The 19152-nt window shown below is 44.3% G+C and overlaps 1 protein-coding gene across 1 annotated transcript in view; it reads left to right on the forward strand.

Annotated features, from left to right (window-relative positions):
• Nucleotides 1-6902: 6902 nt before the first annotated feature.
• grpel1 (GrpE-like 1, mitochondrial) overlaps nucleotides 6903-19152 on the forward strand; it is a 65710-nt gene continuing 53460 nt past the window's right edge. The window contains exon 1 of the mRNA XM_084312918.1: nucleotides 6903-6996. Within this exon, the coding sequence (XP_084169044.1) occupies nucleotides 6929-6996 (68 nt within the window). The 5' untranslated portion in view covers nucleotides 6903-6928. The remainder of the gene's footprint in view (nucleotides 6997-19152) is intronic.

The following is a 19152-nucleotide window of genomic DNA, read 5'->3' on the forward strand; positions in this document are numbered from 1 at the left end:
ACATTACTAAAACCTTTTACCTGAAAGGGTTATCAAACTCACGTTGCTGAAAATAAATGTCAAAATCGGAAAGGTCTTTAGCCAGTAAGTTTGCACATACAAGGAATTTGTTTTGGTCGTTTGGTGCAACATTAACAGACGAGGTAGAATAATATAGAATGGATTATATAAACAAAATTGTAATAAAAGTACAATAGAATAGAATAGAACCGGGCTGTACAATTGTGCACGCTGTAGTAGAGTATTAGATATAATTTAGATACTAAATTAGAATAAAAAAAGACTGGGAAAGAGTATGTAGCAGGGCTGTGCAATTGAGCACTATTGTGCAAAAAATATGAACAGTTGAGTGTATATACTATAAATATATAGTCCAGTAAGGGTGTGTTAACACAGTGAGCGTCCTGAGCCTAGTTGATGAGGCTCACTGCAGAAGTGAAGAAACTTCTTGTGGCGTGATGTTTTGGCCCTGATGGACCGCAACCTCCTGCCAGAGGGGAGTGTCTCAAACAGGTTGTGACCGGGGTGGTAGAGGTCGGAGGGGAGTGACTCAAACAGGTTGTGACCGGGGTGGTAGGGGTCGGAGGGGAGTGACTCAAACAGGTTGTGACCGGGGTGGTAGGGGTCAGAGGGGAGTGACTCAAACAGGTTGTGACCGGGGTGGTAGGGGTCGGAGGGGAGTGACTCAAACAGGTTGTGACCGGGGTGGTAGGGGTCGGAGGGGAGTGACTCAAACAGGTTGTGACCGGGGTGGTAGGGGTCAGAGGGGAGTGACTCCAACAGGTTGTGACCGGGGTGGTAGGGGTCGGAGGGGAGTGACTCAAACAGGTTGTGAACGGGGTGGTAGGGGTCGGAGAGGAGTGACTCAAACAGGTTGTGACCGGGGTGGTAGGGGTCGGAGGGGAGTGACTCAAACAGGTTGTGAACGGGGTGGTAGGGGTCGGAGGGGAGTGACTCAAACAGGTTGTGAACGGGGTGGTAGGGGTCGGAGAGGAGTGACTCAAACAGGTTGTGACCGGGGTGGTAGGGGTCGGAGGGGAGTGACTCAAACAGGTTGTGAACGGGGTGGTAGGGGTCAGAGGGGAGTGGCTCAAACAGGTTGTGACCGGGGTGGTAGGGGTCGGAGGGGAGTGACTCAAACAGGTTGTGACCAGGGTGGTAGGGGTCAGAGGGGAGTGGCTCAAACAGGTTGTGACCGGGGTGGTAGGGGTCGGAGGGGAGTGACTCAAACAGGTTGTGACCGGGGTGGTAGGGGTCGGAGGGGAGTGACTCAAACAGGTTGTGACCGGGGTGGTAGGGGTCAGAGGGGAGTGGCTCAAACAGGTTGTGACCGGGGTGGTAGGGGTCGGAGGGGAGTGACTCAAACAGGTTGTGACCGGGGTGGTAGGGGTCAGAGGGGAGTGGCTCAAACAGGTTGTGACCGGGGTGGTAGGGGTCGGCCACAATCTTACCTGCACGCTTCAGGGTTCTGGAGGCGTACAGGTCCTGGAGGGATGGCAGATTACAGCCGATCACCTTCTCAGCCAGCAGAGTGGATGACACGCTGCAGCCTGCCTTTGTCCTTGGCCGTGGCTGCAGCGTACCATACTGTGATGGAGGAGGTGAGGATGGACTCGATGGCTGTGTAGAAGTGCACCATCATCGTCTTTGGCAGGTTGAATTTCTTCAGCTGCCGCAGGAAGTACATCCTCTGCTGTGCTTTCTTGTCGAGGGAGCTGATGTTCAGGGATCCTTCTGTAGTCCACAACCATCTCCAGTGTCTTCAGAGCGTCGAGCTCAAGGTGCTGGCTGCGCCAGGTCAGCAGATGGTCAATCTCCCACCTGTAGGCCGACTCATCCCCACCAGAGATGAGTCCAATCAGGGTGGTGTTGTCCGTGAACTTCAGGAGCTGGACTGACTGGAGGAGCAGCTGTTGGTGTGAAGGAAGAAAAGAGGGGAAAGAACATGGGGTGGGGGGGCACTGGTGACATAAAATGCATCACTTCCTGTGTGATCGATGATTTTCATGAGAATGTCCTACCACTGACATCACTGTTTATAACGGTCAAAAAAAAAACATTTGTGAACTGGGAAATGGTCACTGTGTAATATCAACTGGTGATGGAGAGTAGCAAAATACATTTATTTATATGAAAATGTTCAGGGTTATTACTTTCTTTTTGGATAAAATGTTGATTCTTCATGCAAATGGCCAGTAACACTGTCACTAGAATGTTCAGTTCCCCCAAAAAAAGAAATTCAAGGATTGAATGTGGTGAACTAATATCTTATTTATCCTTTCCCCTAGTTTGCCCCCCCCTCTTCATCCACCAAAGTTTGAAATAAAAAAAAATATATAGGCCTATTAATTAATTAAGACACTGTCAAGTAATCTGTCCTCGACCATATCATGTAGCCTAAAACGTTCCCTATTCGTTCTTACAGTACAAATAAAACGCTTACGTTGATTAATCAACCAAATCACCTAAAACAGACTAACGGACATGCAGGATATTCATTCATCAATTTAACCATCTCATTCAATCTCAGACAAGCAAACAACATAGGCAGACAGTACACCCAGATTTCTCATTGGATAGTTGTGTGATATTCAATTCAATATATCAATTAATTATGTCAATTATACCACTGGATCACTGCACTCAGCCATGCTCAAAATAAATAATCAAACAAGGCTAAACTAGGGGGGATTTTATCAGTTGGGCTTTTTAACATGTATTTCTCTCTGGATATTTTCTAGTGTTATGTTGTTATGCATGCGTACACCAGTTATGATATCTCTGTGATTCATGTCCTGCTCACGTGTAGTCTTTTACCAACAAACTTGCATTTTTCCGCGATCTGATTGGCCACTGACGTTTCTGGTCATGTGACATCTGCGCCAATCGTGTGACGCCTGTTTCTATCACTGGTTAATCTTAGGCACTCTTTTGAAGTTGGTTAAGGTTAGAGTTTGTCTTAGAGCAGGGCGATACAACACCAGCCCTGATTCCAAACTAACCTTAACCAACTTCGAAAGAGTCGCCTAAGCTTAACCAGTTATCGATAGAACTAGGCGTTAGGTAGTTTGCAGGCTGTTAGACCCGGAAATAGGCGCAGAAACGGGCGTCACGCGATTGGCGCAGATGTCACATGACTAGAAACGTCAGTGGCCAATCAGATCACGGGAAAATGCAAGTTTGTTGGTAAAAAACTAGACGTGTCCTGCTCATAAAAAGAGGATTGCAAAGTACAGTGTATGGCACTTGTGGTAGTGAAACAACCCATCGGTCCACAACAGACTTTCAAATTCCCCATTCCATTCCTGCCTCATCCTCACTTCCTGGTTTGTTCCTACCACGTGTCATCTCACGTCCACTCACAGTCCGGTACGCAGCCATCCTCACGTGATCGAATATGATTGGACAACCGGCATTTAGGGGTGTGGCTTTGCGAAAGGTCAAACTCATTGACCACTGCACTTCCGCATTACATTGAAATCGGGGAGGCGATAGCGGGGGGAGCAAATGAATGAATGTGGATGAGAGCCTTGATGTAAGTGGTTGCAGCTACGGCTGTGTGGGTGCTGGAGACATGATCCAATAGACTTGTATGCGCCGGAGTCTCCTGAACACGGCGCGACCCACTCCAAATCGATCAGAACTAAATCGGCCGAGCTAAAGTCCCCTTTCCAGCACCTACTCCCCATACGCATGCGCAGATTGCCAACGGAGTCTGTTTATATAGGAGCTAGGAGATCAGAGATATCGCATTATGGCGAAAAGCGAGACGTGATTGGCCAGTATGATAATATAACGGAAGTACAGGCTACAGGCTTTCCGGTTTCGACAAAACAATTATAGAAACGTGTGAAGTGCACAATATTTCCTCATTTAAGCCACTGCAACGGCTTCGCCTGAAAAATTTACTACATGACCGGGACGTTCTAGCGACAGGATTCGGGAAAAGTTTGGTCCGTTCGGAGGCAGCTTCCAGGGGAAGTACATACAAGGAAATTAACACTTTCGGCCGTAGTGCTTTACCAGTCTTTATCTCACGGAGGAGATCAAACTGGGAACGAGGTTAGGTTGTCGCTGCAATGTGAGCAGAGAAGTAGTACTGTTACATTTGTTACATACACGATATGCAAATATACAGTACTGTTAAACAGAGATCCTAACAGAAAATATATACATATATATATACGAGGGGGAGGAAACTGTACATTAGGAGGGGGTGGGTAGGGTTTCTTTATATATAGGTGAGGCCTTTATAAGTCCTGTAAAGTTTCCTTCCTCACCTGCAGACATCTTCTGTTGTTTCATTGTGTATATATTAAAAAATTGTCCACAATGTTTTTATTTTCATGGGTATGTTCTTCTTACAAATGTTCCATTGTGCAATTCAACAAACGATTCACAAGACATACATCTGAAACAAAATAAAATACAATATATACAATACTCTCTAGCCTCTCCTGTTCTATCACAGGGCAATCCTCTGTCCTCCATTCAAAACATAAACGTTACCTACAGCACTAAAAGTGATTCTCAAGGCTGTCCCCTCCCACATGTTCCCCCAGGCAAATCTGCCGGTCTCACCCCCCCCCCCCCCCCCACACACAAATTGGATTGTGTATAAATTAGCTTTTGTTTTGCAAAGAAATTAAACAAAAACAATGGTATGGATTCTTCTCCATTATCATCACACTTGTATGTCACAAATGTATAGATGTAGCAGTACTGTCTATGTCATGTATGTCATAAATGTTATGATGAATTGAAAATGGGGGACCCTGATGTAAACAAGACGAAAGTCTTTCTCTGGTCTGCATCCCCTTAACAATTGTGTGTATTGAGCCGTACTGTATTGTACCCATTCTGCAATATGTTAATACAATTTTCAATCAATCAAACGGTAACCGCCGTCATCATAATTGCATAACGGCCAATAATAATTCATTTTTGTTTTTAAATGTTTAAATTCAACTAAATATGAAAAGACAGGCGTGGTGGGTTGCTTAATAAAATAAATATATAAATAAATCACCAGTGTAGGTCATGCTAGACCTACAAAAGGCCTTCGACACTGTCAATCACACCATTCTGATTGACAAGCTAAAAGCAATTGGTTTTGATAGTTTATCAGTGAGCTGGATACAATCCTACCTGGAGGGGAGAGAACAGATGGTGGAGGTAAACGGTACCCTATCCCCCCCCCTCACAGTGAACTGTGGTGTTCCACAAGGAAGCATACTAGGACCACTACTGTTCCTAATTTATGCAAATTACATGTCAGCTTGTGAATGCAACTTGTTCCTGTTTGCGGACGACTCAGCCCTGCTGGTCTCTGACAAGAACAAGTTACAGGTTGAAAAAACCCTCAGCTCGGAACTAGGCAAAATCTGCATATGGCTCGCCGACAACAAACTATCATTACACATGGGCAAAACAGAGTCCATTCTCTTCGGTTCAAATAACAAACTCAGCAAAACAGACGGCTTCTCAGTTACAGTGGGTGACAATATTGTCACAAGGAAAGATGAAATTACCTACCTGGGTTCCATCCTAGAGGCTAATCTTTCCTGTGACAAAATGGCATCCAATGTAATAAAAAAAGTCAATCAACGAACTCGATTCTTGTACCGGATCTCCTCCCTGGTAAACAAGAATACCCTGAAGACTCTGGCAGGAGCACTCATTCAAGGGTACTACGACTATGCTTGCACCTCATGGTACCAAAGCACCTCAAAGGCACTAAAAACCAAATTACAAACATCTCAAAACAAACTAGTCAGACTACTGCTTGACCTGACTCCTAGAACCCACCTCACCCCTGCACACTTTGCCAACCTAGGATGGCTTAGAGTAGATGACAGAGTACAGCAACTTGCAATGGGCCTGGTCTACAAGATACACTACACGACCAAGGTACCCATGTACATGTCAAAATACTTCCCAAAGGTCAGTGAATACCACGATCACAACACCAGAGGGAGCTCCACAAATCATGTAAAACCCAGATTCGGCTCAAACAAGGGACTAAACACGTTTCGCAATTATGCCACAACAATGTGGAACGCCCTACCCAAAGCTGTAAAGGAATGTAAATCACTACCCACCTTCAAAAACACTCTCAAAGAACACCTACGGGAGACTGCAATTCAAAACTGGCCCCTACAAATGTCCTAACCCAGTTGTACAATAAAGACCAAGCATGGCTTTGTCAGTATTCCAATGTACAGCCCCACCCAACCCCACCCCACCTACCCAACCTCCTCCAATGTACAGTTTCCATGTCAAATGTATGTCAGTATTCCAATGTACAGTGTCGTCCCCCCCTACCCAACCCCCCCCCCCCCCCCCCCCACCTCCAATGTACAGCCCCACCCCACCTACCCAACCTCCCCCAATGCACAGTTTATATGTCAAATGTATATACTCTTCTTCTGGATTTTTTTAGTATCACAAACAGTACTGTATTTGAAAATCTGGTATGTCATAAATGTATAGATGTAGCAGTACTGTCTATCTGTATGTCATGTGTGTCATATGATGAATTGAAAATGGGGGACCCTGATGGAAACAAGACGAAAGTCTTTCTCAGGTCTGCATCCTCTTAACAATTGTATGTATTGAGCAGCTGTACTGTACTGTACCCATTCTGCAATCTGTTAATAAACTTTTCAATCAATCAATTCAATCAATCAAGTCGGAATGTCCTTGGTGGTCACGTGCACCGGGTTCACCTTTTAACTGTGAACCTCAACCGAACTACCCACGCCGCCTGCGTCACTCGTCACGCGCTTCTCACGACGATTGGTCTGATCCTTTCTAGGAAATTTATTTCACCGGCTCCTGATTGGTTCAAACGGGCACGCCCCCTATAACCACGGCCTTCGTCTGTGTGTCGTCACCAGCAGCGCGTCACGTGTCATCATCAGTGAAGATGGCGAGCTGGTGTGTGCGCGCGGTGAGACAGAGCTACTCGCTAGTAGCCTCACCTTCACTAGTCAGGTAATTTTAAATAGTCATTATTATTATTATTATTATTATTCATATTAATGATGTTGAACAAACCGCCCGCCTGCTCGAGGCTCGTTAGCTCATTGTCATACTGTACAGAATGCTAACAGTTTGAACATGATGGGTTCATATATAACTGACTCGTTTGGTGAATGAATGTCATACAGACTCAAAACTGAGAGGCGTTTTGTCCCAACGGGTGATTTTGGCACCAGGTTATAGATAATGTGTATAATAATATATATTGTTATGGAAAATATTATGTCTCATCCTATTACATCATTTGTACAGCTTAGTGTGTACAAAGTGTATTGATTGATTGATTGCAAACTTTATTAACAGACACACACTGTACAACTGTACAAGCAAAACTGTACATTTGAATATTGACAACCATACTTGGTCATTTACTGTACATTGGAGGGGGTTGGGTTAGGACATTTACAGACGTGTACTAGACGGCATGTGCATAGCTCTGTTAAACACTATTCTCTGTACAGCCTTGACTAGTTAATGAATGAATGAATGAATGAATGAAAACTTTATTAACAGATTGCAGAATGGGTACAGTACAGTACAGCTCAATACATACAATTGTTAAGGGGATGCAGACCAGAGAAAGACTTTCGTCTTGTTTACATCAGGGTCCCCCATTTTCAATTCATCGTAACATATATGACATACATGACATGCAGATAGACAGTACTGCTACATCTATACATTTATGACATACCAGATTTGCAATTACAGTACTGTTTGTGATACAAAAAGAGTCTAGAAAGAAAAGAGTATATACATTAGGCGTAGAAACTGTACATTGGATTGGGTAGGTGGGGGTGGGGGGGGACTGTACATTGGAGGTGGTTGGGTGGGTGGGGGGGGGGGTTGGGTGGGGGGGGGGGGGGGGGGTTGGGTAGGAGGGGTGGGTGGGGGACACTGTACAACTGTACAAACAACACTGTACATTGGATTATTGACAAGACCATACTTGGTAATTTACTGTACATTGGAGGGGGTTGTGTTCGGACATTTACAGGGGCCAGTTTCGAGTTGCAGTCTCCCTTAGGTGTTTTTTGAGAGTGTTTTTGAAAGTGGGTAGTGATTCACATTCCTTTACAGCTTTGGGTAGGGCGTTCCACATTGATGTGGCATAATTGCGAAACGTGTTTAGTCCCTTGTTTGAGCCGAATCTGGGTTTAACATGATTTGTGGAGCTCCCTCTGGTGTTGTGATCGTGGTATTCACTGACCTTTGGGAAGTATTTTGTCATGTACATGGGTACCTTGGTCGTGTAGTGTATCTTGTAGACCAGGCCCATTGCAAGTTGCTGTACTCTGTCGTCTACTCTAAGCCATCCTAGGTTGTCAAAGTGGGCAGGGGTGAGGTGGGTTCTAGGAGTAAGGTCAAGCAGTAGTCTGACCAGTTTGTTTTGAGATGTTTGTAATTTTGTTTTTAGCGCCTTTGAGGTGCTTTGGTACCATGAGGTGCAAGCATAGTCGTAGTACCCTTGAATGAGTGCTCCTGCTAGAGTCTTCAGGGTATTCTTGTTTACCAGTGAGGAGATCCGGTACAAGAATCGTGTTCGTTTGTTGACTTTTTTTATTACATTGGATGCCATTTTGTCACAGGAAAGATTTGCCTCTAGGATGGAACCCAGGAAGGTAATATCTTCTTTCCTAATAATAGTTAACTAGTTATACAGTTTCTCAGACAGTCTTAACAGTGTTTAAAAACAACTACCAAAGCCCAGGGCAGTTTGTCTTAGACATGTCATATTTTCAGAATGTCATCTTGTCCTTTTCTGTGTTGTCTTTTGTTTCATATCAATCTTGTGTCCGATACGACACAACCCCCTAAACCCATCTTTGTTTTCATTTGTCATCTTTGTCTTCATTTGTCGTTCCCAGCGGGTGTATTTAATTGTAAGTCTGAATGAATGAATGAAAACAGATTGCAGAATGGGTACAATACAGTACGGCTCAATACATACAATTGTTAAGGGGATGCAGACCTGAGAAAGACGTGAATGAATGAATGAATGAAAACTTTATTTAACAGATTGCAGAATGGGTACAATACAGTACGGCTCAATACATACAATTGTTAAGGGGATGCAGACCTGAGAAAGACGTTTGTCTTGTTTCCATCAGGGTCCCCCATTTTCAATTCATATAGACATATATGACATACATGACATACAGATAGTCAGTACTGCTACATCTATACATTTATGACATACCAGATTTGCAAATACAGTACTGTTTGTGATACAGAAGGAGTCAAGAAAAGGGAGTATATACATTTGACGTAGAAACTGTACATTGGAGGTTGGGTGGGGGGGGTTGGGTACATTGGGATATTGACAACCATACTGGGTAATTTACATTGGAGGTGGTTGGGGGGGGGGGGGGGGGGCGGGGGGCATACTGTATAAACAAGTAACACTGTACATTGAGGGGGGGGGGGAGGAGACACTGTACAAACAAACACAATTGTACATTGAACTATTGACAAAACCATACTAGGTAAATGACTGTACATTGGAGGGGGTTGGAATGATTGGGTTAGGATATTTACAGGGGCCAGTGTTGAATTGCAGTCTCCCGTAGGTGTCCCTTGAGAGAGGTTTTGAAAGTGGGTAGTGATCCACATTCCTTTACAGCTTTACGTTTGTCTTGTTTCCATCAGGGTCCCCCATTTTCAATTCATATAGACATTTATGACATACACAACATACATGACATTTATGGCATAGCATAGGGACATATAGGTATTTAGTACTGATACATTTGTGACATAAGCGGTATTCAAATATACAGTACTGTTACCCCTAGATCCTGACAGAGTATATACATATGATGGGGAGGGGACTGTACATTAGGAGGGGGTGTGTGGGTGGGAGAGAAATATACATACGGGGGGAGGGAATATATACATGCGGTGGAGAGGAGACTGTCTATTTAGTGTAATGCTCGTGCACAGTATTACTAAAAACAATCTGATTATGTATAAAAACAGGAGTTTTACTGCTCATGACCAACTTGAACAGCACAAGTATATTAAAAGACAATCTATTTTCAACGTTAAGCCAAGAGAGGCGGGCATGCATACGGCTCACATTAGACCTTAGTGAGCAGCCCAGTACCAACCGTGCTGCCCTGTTCTGGACCACCTGGAGCTTCCTGAGGTCACCACTGGCAGCAGATGACCACATCGCAGAGCAATAGTCAAGATGACATAAAACAAAACTTTGCACTATCTGACATAAAAGGGGACGGGCAACAAAAGAAGCACATTTCCTGGAAATACCAATTGCTCTTCCCATTTTTAAAACAATATAATTAATATGCAAGACAGAGTGCAATCCAGCATCACTCCAAGGAGTTTAGTACTTTCAACTTGTTGAACTGCCGAATTACACAAGTTTAAATGACAGATTTGTAGATAACCTGTGCCTTGTTCCCAGCACAATACATTTAGTCTTGGAGATATTAAGGACAAGTCTATTACATACTACCCAGTCATGCACAACTTTAAGTTCTCTACTCAAAACTTCATTAAGTACATTGCATGATGGTGCAGCGTAATACAATGTTGAATCATCTGCATAAAGAACTGTTGTAGCACATTTGGTAGCCCAAGATAGGTCATTAGTAAATACAGAGAAGAGCAAAGGTCCTAGGCAACTTCCTTGCGGAACGCCACACTCTAGACCTCTGCTATACTGGACAGGCTGCCATTTAGATACACCTTCTCTGCTAATCAGATGTATGTACAGAGTTGTAATATGATATGTACAGTGATTTAAATGATTATTATTTGAATAATTGAAAAACATACAGTATATATTTGTAAAGTTTTTACACACACACACACACGCATGAAGATAAGCGTGATTCTGTGCTATATTTTGCAGTCGTCTACGGCAGTGGTTCTCAAACTGTGGTACTTGGTGGTACTGCTGGTGGTACTTGAAAACATTTTTTTTGTTTTTTTTGCAGTCAGGCCACTGAACTTAGAAGCAGGCCAGGCCAGTGTTTCTGGTTGCGGCGGCGCGATAGTTAGATAATCTAAGTGGGGAACAACCAGGAGATCACTGTGACAGAGAGTAATGCAGTCTAAACAGTCATAAATCTTTAATTCAACTTCAGCCCTGATCATAACCATTTATTTTTAGATTTTTTTGTAATAGCTGCTAATCATTGACACATGCCTAGCCTGTAATAATCCCCCCCCAGAAAAAATTACTTTGCATTTGATATATTGAAAATATTTAACTTTTTGTGTTTTTTTTTAACAATAATTTGTGATGCCATCACACAAACTGGCATTTAAAGGGTAAACATTCAAAAATGTATTGAATATGTGTTTTCTTTTTTTTTTACAATAATTTGTGATGCCCATCACAAACACTGGCATTTAAAGGGTAAAAATTCAAATATGCCTGCACCAGAATGCAGGAAATTAAGTTTTTGTAACAAAATAATTGTGTGTGTGTGTGTGCAGGGACCGAAACTAAAGCCCGCCGCCCGCCAGGGGCGGTCAGTTTTTACCGTTGGCGCTTGACACTTAGAGGGCTGCCCGCCGTGTGAAGTGTAATCAATCAAGTTCATAACGATACTCTTATTTTTAAAATCTGTGCGGGTCTCATTTCCGCCCCAAGCGCATCTCCAGTCATAATATCGATGGCTCTGGCAGTTAGCAACAATTAGGTTCGTATGATACTCTTATTTTGAAAAAAACCGTGGCAACGAGTCATATCCGCCCAGCCCTGCAGCGGGATACTATTGGCTAAGGGCTTCTGCTCGCAGTGCTCATGTCAACACAGGCAGTCTGCTCTAGAAGAGCGGACCTCCGTTACTGTTTAAACAATGACCCAGTCAACTATTCACTTTTAGTTTAATACATGACGAGGCATTGTCTAACGGTATCTAGCTGGCTAGCTACTGATAGCTGCTGATATCAACAAATGCTCCAGCAATAGTCGACTCGAGTGCATAATACCTCCGTTCCCTCGTTAGCTCGCGTTAGCTAGCTCACGTTAGTCGATCTGTCCCAGTAAACGAAATTGTCTTAACGTTATCTACCGGGCTAGCAGTAGCTACAGATAGCTCCTGATATCAATGTCTTATAACATTGATTGAATGCGTATTCTAGCTGAGGGCATGTTGAATGTGATTTGACACAAGAACAGTAACATTATAAATGGGTCCAGCTGCATCGCCAGAGAATCCTTGCATGCTGAATGTAGGGTCTAGCTGAATATAGGGTCTAGCTGCAGGGCCGGAGAATCCTTGCTGGAGCTGGAGGCTACTCAAGTATACACACACAGACAGTGGAGCTGTTTGCAGATAGCAAGCATTTTGACTTATTGCGTGGTGGCGATGTCTCGCAGATAATACAACTACAAGTATGATTATATAATATATATTTTATTTAAAAAAATGTTTTATATAAAATATATATATATATTTTTTTAATCAAACATTTTTTGGCAGGTAAGAAATATGCTTGGCGGGTAGACTCTTCCCATCTACCCGCCACTGGCCGGTGAGTCAAAAAGTTAATTTCGCTCCCTGTGTGTGTGTGAGTGAGAGAGAGCGAGAATGACGGACAATTGCTTGCTGAGAGAGAGAGAGAGAGAGTGAGAGAGAGAGAAAGAGATAGAGAGAGAGAATTAAGTACATTTGCTGAAATACAGTTGTTCTTAATTTTCTCACTTGCTATGTGAGAATGTTAGTTATTATGTTCTCAATGCCCCTTGCATTGTATGAGTTGTGTGGAAGCGTTTGCTAGTTCTAGTGCTATCCCTTTGTATATTGTGGCTGTGTCTGACAAAAGTTAACAATAAATAATGGTATTAGGAATACATTTGCCTCCTGTGTGAACTGTGCATAGCTGAATAGACTGTATTTTAATGCCGGTCATATGGTGGTACTTGGAGAGCCAGCTACATTCTCAGGTGGTACTTGGTGTAAAACGTTTGAGAACCACTGGTCTACGGATAATTGATATCTGATCATCAACATAACGGTTTTATTCACCTTCTTCCTCTTTCCACTCCACAACAACTCCACCTAATAACGTCAGCATCAATAATAATATAGTGTAGCGCTGAAGAATAGGAGTCGGAGGCGGGGTGTCGAAAGACAACGCTAAATGTTTATTCAACTTCAACGTCAACACTCTGTTGTTTACATGCTAGCTAACAGTAACTCGGGGAACAAAATTAACTTTTTGACTTACCAGCCATTTGGCTGGTAGATTTTAAAAACTACCAGCCAGGCAGATTTTTTACCAGCCAAAAATTCAAAATAGCTTTTTAGTATATCGTCATGTGTTATTATTACTATATAATACTCTCATATGCTATTTTCAATTAATATCATAAAAACATAAGGAATATTAGCATAATTTTGAGTGGACTGAAGGAATGAGTCAGCGTTAATAGTTTTAAATGCAAATAATTTATTGAAACATAGAAGTGGGGTCGGGGACACGCACACTGTTTCAACTCACCACCCCCGCATCATATTGTAGTCTAGTCTGTCTTCAAACTTCCACTCCTCTCGAAACCTTTTTATATTTGAATATCAACATTATCTGTGCATCCTCAGTAATCCTCAGTTTACTACAATATACTCTCCTGAGTCCTGACTAGTGACTTCATCGTCTTTCCAAACGCACGCACACACACAGAGAAAGGGAGAGTGCCCCCCCCCATTTCCCTTTCCCCAGTCCACACCGTCTGCTGTTCTCTATGGCTCTGCCGCTGATCAGGATTAGCTTGTTAGCTTACGCTAACATAACGTTCATTTCGGGCGATGTGGGCATAAAGGAATGGCGATGATGCAATGCATGTTAGATGCATTTGACCCGTTGTGAGAAGAAGAAAAAACCACACTTATTTCGGCTCGCAAAATAGGCGCACTGCTGTGTAGCTCTGCTCTCAGGGAACAAACTTAACTTTTTGACTTACCAGCCATTTGGCTGGTAGATTTTAAAAACTACCAGCCAGGCAGATTTTTTACCAGCCATTGGCGGTTGGCTGGTACTTATTTTGTTCCCTGCAAACTCGTTTGCAGACAGGAAAGTAACAAACAATATAGGTCCGTGCGGAACCCTTATCCCCAACACATATCCGTGGGTGAATTATGTTGATCCACCACAATAGAACACATTAAATAGCTTACATAAGTCTAACCAGCTAGCATTAACGTTGGCTTGTTTTTGTTTAGAAAAAGCTCACGCTCAAATGTAACAGTACTGTATACCTGTATGTCAGAAATGTCAAGATATATATATCTGTATGTCATTAATGTGATTATGAATTGAAAATGGGGGAGCCTGATGTAAACAAGACGAAAGTCTTTCTCTGGGCCCTGTTCCTCGTACGTGGCTAACTGAGTTAGCCGGATAATCTTCAGGATAACTTGACATAAGTCAAGCTTTTCAGTTCCACGAAGTAGGTTTGTCTAAATCACTATGGCAACAGATCGAAAAATTTGAACCTGCTCCAGCGCAGGTTTAGTTCAGTTAGCTGGATAAACTGGCCACTCCCTCGCAAAAAAAATGCCAGCTCCCTTCCTCACAGATCCCATTATACCATTCTGAATTATGTTTTTGTGCTTCGTTTTTCTAGAGGGGGCTTTGAAATGTAAAATAATAGACCTAAAATTCGGACAATAAATCATATTCAGCCTATGGATTTACTTTGTCCTAAATAATGTACGTCATAGCTATACGGCGCTCGCGAGTCACGACACACACTATGTGGTTATTTTAATAACAAAGCATTGCAAATGTGAATCCCGCGGGGATATCTTTAATGAATGAAACCTATCGGGCGTTTGGCTCTGATTCGTTTAATATTTTCCGCTGTGGATGTATTTGAATCTGAATCTGTTGATTGTTGAATTGTATCACTGTCACTCACACGTTATTGTGATATTGTAACTGGGATTAAAATGTCTGAGGAGATGCGCTGTTTGACGGACTTGATGACGTGGACGTGACTTGAGAAAAGTGAATGAGCAATTGCAAGCCTTTGATGTTTTGATGAATGAATTTGAGAAAATGCATTTATCTGTTCAAGCACTGTTATCTGATGATGAACGAGAGGGTGATGAACATGACTGGTATAAACCAAAGGTTAATCAATTCAATGCATGTATGGATAATGTCCGAAACAGATTAAAACCTGATTAATAGTGAAACTGTTAATAGCCTCCAAGCCTCTCTGACAGCCTCTCTCTCCCCCGTTATTTCGGGGGTCGCGCCTTGAAAACTTTGGGAACCATGTATTTATATAGTACATGATACCTAAGCGCATACAGTACAGATATCCTCATAAGTATCTATTAATTCGTATCAATTAGATACTCTTTGGGCTTGTTTTTATCTATTTATTCTGAAAGTTGAACTAATTATTTTCGCTAGCAAGATCTCATTCGATTATTCATTCCATTAAGCCTACTGCCAGCAGGCACATTTAAAGAAATATAATCTGATTGATTGGGGTAATGAGGGACTTAAAATTTGCCTATAGATATGCATTTAACTTGTCGACGCGGCTATTGACCTGTACTATATTGTACCCATTCGGCAATCTGTTAATAAAGTTTTCAATCAATCAATCAATACCGTTAGAAAATCAGGATTTCGGCGATCGACATCTGCTGCCTTTTCAGGTGAGGCGGCCGCACGCAATTATCCTGAGTACGCAAATCTGGTTCGAATTAACAAGAGTGAATCAGCCTTCGAGGAACAGGGATAGCCTGGTTTCAATCATCAGGTTAATTGAATCTGGCTAATGGGACTTTTGATCGACTTAGTTGAACCAGGTACGGGGAATATGGCCCTGGTCTGCATCCCCTTAACTCATAGGCTGCCAATCACGAGTGTAACCGCATCTCTTGCAATGATGACGCAACTCGTCTTTGATGTTTACTGATTGGCTTTATTTCCGTTCGAAGAGAACATCTTTATTCCGAACCGTAAAACTGTGAAAACATACATGAAATACAATCAATCACGGATCAAACCATAACAACATGCATACAATTTATCGGTCGTTGCAAGGGTGGTTGTTAACCCAATGAACTTAACTACAAGCGCATTACGGCCCCAAACGTACCTTGTTGACTGCATGCAATATGAGAGGACAGTTAAGAGCTCTGGTGTCGATGTGGCTTGTCTGAAGATGGTGGAGAAGTGAAGGAACGAACCTTATAGGGTCTCCCTATTTATACACTATGGCCGGGTCTACTATGACATCACAATGTTCCAGAGCGTTCTAGCCTGTTCTAACCGGTTCTATTATGACATCACTGCTGCAGTTACACTCCCACCAAGCATATATAAGCATTGTATATGATTCTTACGATAACTGCCCACATAATGCCTAAACGTAACGCAATAACTACAATACTATGGTCCTTGGCCACCACCGGACGAATCACCTCAGCCTGAGGAAGCGAAAAAGATAGAATGATAGAGATATAGAGAAAGCTAGAGGGCGCAAGAGGCGTCATTCTGCTTCCACCAGCGTCACCGTCTTATGGATGGGCCTCTCCAGGACGACTGGTGTGGAGATGCGCTTGCCTTTCTTATCAAGATTGGGGTCGCTGATAAGCAACTTAAGGCGTCGCACTCTCCCGTCTATCCCTGGATACACTTCGATAACCTTCGCCATCCTCCACTGGTCACGTGGTGTGGACTCATGCTGTAGGAGTACAATGTCGTCGACCCTTGCGTTCCTCCGATCCTTGGTCCACTTCTGTTTCGGTTGGAGTGTCGTGAGGTACTCCTTCTTCCATCTGGTCCAGACGTGGTTGGTTAAGAGTTGCACTCGCCGCCATCTTTTGCGGAGGTACAGATCTTCCTTGACGAACCTTCCGGGCGGCGGAGCGAGGATTGTGGACTTCATGGTCAGGATGTGGTTTGGTGTCAGAGGCTCTGGGCTGGATGGATCATTGAGGCAATCGACGGTCAGAGGTCGGCTGTTTACCACCGCCATGACTTCATATAGGAACGTACGTAGAGAGGAGCAGTCAAGTTGTGTGGCTGACTGCGCTAGAATGGCCGTCAAGACACTTCGGATGGTACGGATTTGTCTTTCCCAGGCACCCCCCATATGACTTGCCGCAGGGGTGTTCAGGATGAACTCGCATCCAAGTTCCTTGAACTCTTCCGGATCCATCTCTTTCAGTGCTCTAGCGAACTCTCCTCGTGCGCCAACAAAGTTTGTGCCTTGATCGCTTCTTATCTGGCGTACGTTTCCCCGAATGGCGATGAAAGCGCGCAGCGCATTAATGAAGGCATCCGTGGTCAAGTCATCGAGCATTTCGATGTGGACGGCTCGGGAACACATGCATGTAAGTAACAATCCGTAACGCTTTAGCTCTTTCCTGCCTTCCTTTACGTGGAATGGTCAAACAGTCCATCCCGCAGTAGGTGAATGGCGGCGCAGTTTCCATGCGTTCCTCCGGGAGGTCTGCCATTCTTTGCTGTTCTGTGCATCGTCTGAACTTCCTGCACGTAATGCACTTGTAGATATGGGATGATGCTGCTTTACTGCCGCCTAGTATCCATATACCATTGGATCGGAGCGCATTCATGGTCATCCCTCGTCCTTGATGGTGCACTCTCTCGTGATAGTGCTTGACGAGTAACCCCGACACATAACTGTCCTTCGGAAGGACAGCTGGATGCTTCACCTGTGGCTGTAGGGCGGCGTGCGTTAGGCGCCCGCCAACTCTGAGGACGCCGTGGTCGTCCAGGAATGGCCCTAACCGGTGCAGCGTAGTGGCTCTGCCCTTGACTGGTGTCTCCTGTTGGCTCTGGAGTGCCTGTATGTCTTGCGCAAAGGTCGCTTCTTGCACCATCTTGATTATGGTTAGCTCCGCTTCTCTCCTTTCCTCTAGGCTGGTGGCTTCACAGGACTTTGGCTGGAGCCCTTTCCTTTACATGGCGCTGGAGTCTGGCGATAGCTTTCACCAGTCTGGACCAGTCTGAGAACTTGTGTATGCGCTCTAGCAGCGGCCAGACTTCTTTCACCCCTGTGGTGAGCACTTGGGCCTTCCTAAATTCCGGGTCGTCACTTGCAATCTCTCCCACCTTGCCTTCTCCGCTTGGTAGCCCTTCCTGCCAAAGAAAGTCTGGGCCGGAGACCCAGTTAGAGGCTATCAGTGGATCTGCTGCGAGCCCCCTTGAAGCATGGTCGGCTGGATTGTCTTCCGACGCCACGTACCTCCATTGTGTAGCCTCTGTGCTTTGCTTGATCCGTTCTACGCGATTTGCTACGAACACGTGAAACCTTCTGGCTTCGTTATTGATGTACCCCAGTACAACCCTTGAATCCATCCAAAATACTTCTCGTAGGCACTCGACTTCCAGTTCCTTCTTGAGCATATCACTGATGCGGACGGCTAACACCGCTGCTGCCAACTCGAGCCTGGGTATGGTTGTGACTTTAGTAGGAGCGACTCTTGATTTTCCCATTACTAAGGTACAATGGGCTTTGTTTGAATTACTCACTGCTCGAAGGTACGAGCACACTCCATAGCCGTCCATACTGGCATCGGCGAAGTGGTGCAGTTCGTAGTGCTGAACCTTGAAGCTTAATGGCACGTAGCATCTTGGAATCTTCACCCCTGCCAGCTTGTGGAGGTCTCGGAGCCAGCACTCCCACCGTGGTCGTAGGTCATCGGGTAGCGGGTCGTCCCAACTGAGCTTGTCCCGGCACATCTGTTGTAGAATCTGCTTGCCTCCCAGGATGAAGGGCGCCACAAATCCCAGCGGATCGTATACCGAAGCGACCGTGGACAGGACTCCGCGTCGGGTACTCGGATTCTCTTTGACGGTCACTCGGAACTGGAACTCGTCAGACGCCACGCACCACTGCACCCCGAGTACTCTCTCCAGGTGCAGCTCCCCTAGTGCCATATCCTTGTCGCTGGGAGCTTCGGCACACTCTTCCCCTGGGATTGTGGCTAGGACTGCCTTGCTGTTCGAGATGAACTTATGCAGCCGGAGGTTGCCTGTGCTGCAAAGCGATCTTGCTTCTTTCACCAGCTGGATGGCTTGGTCGACAGATGCTACGCTTGCCAGTCCGTCATCAACGTAGAAATTCCTTTGGATAAACCT

Source organism: Notolepis coatsorum (assembly GCF_963971535.1).
Source record: "Notolepis coatsorum genome assembly, chromosome: 4".
Classification (NCBI taxonomy): Eukaryota; Metazoa; Chordata; class Actinopteri; order Aulopiformes; family Paralepididae; genus Notolepis; species Notolepis coatsorum.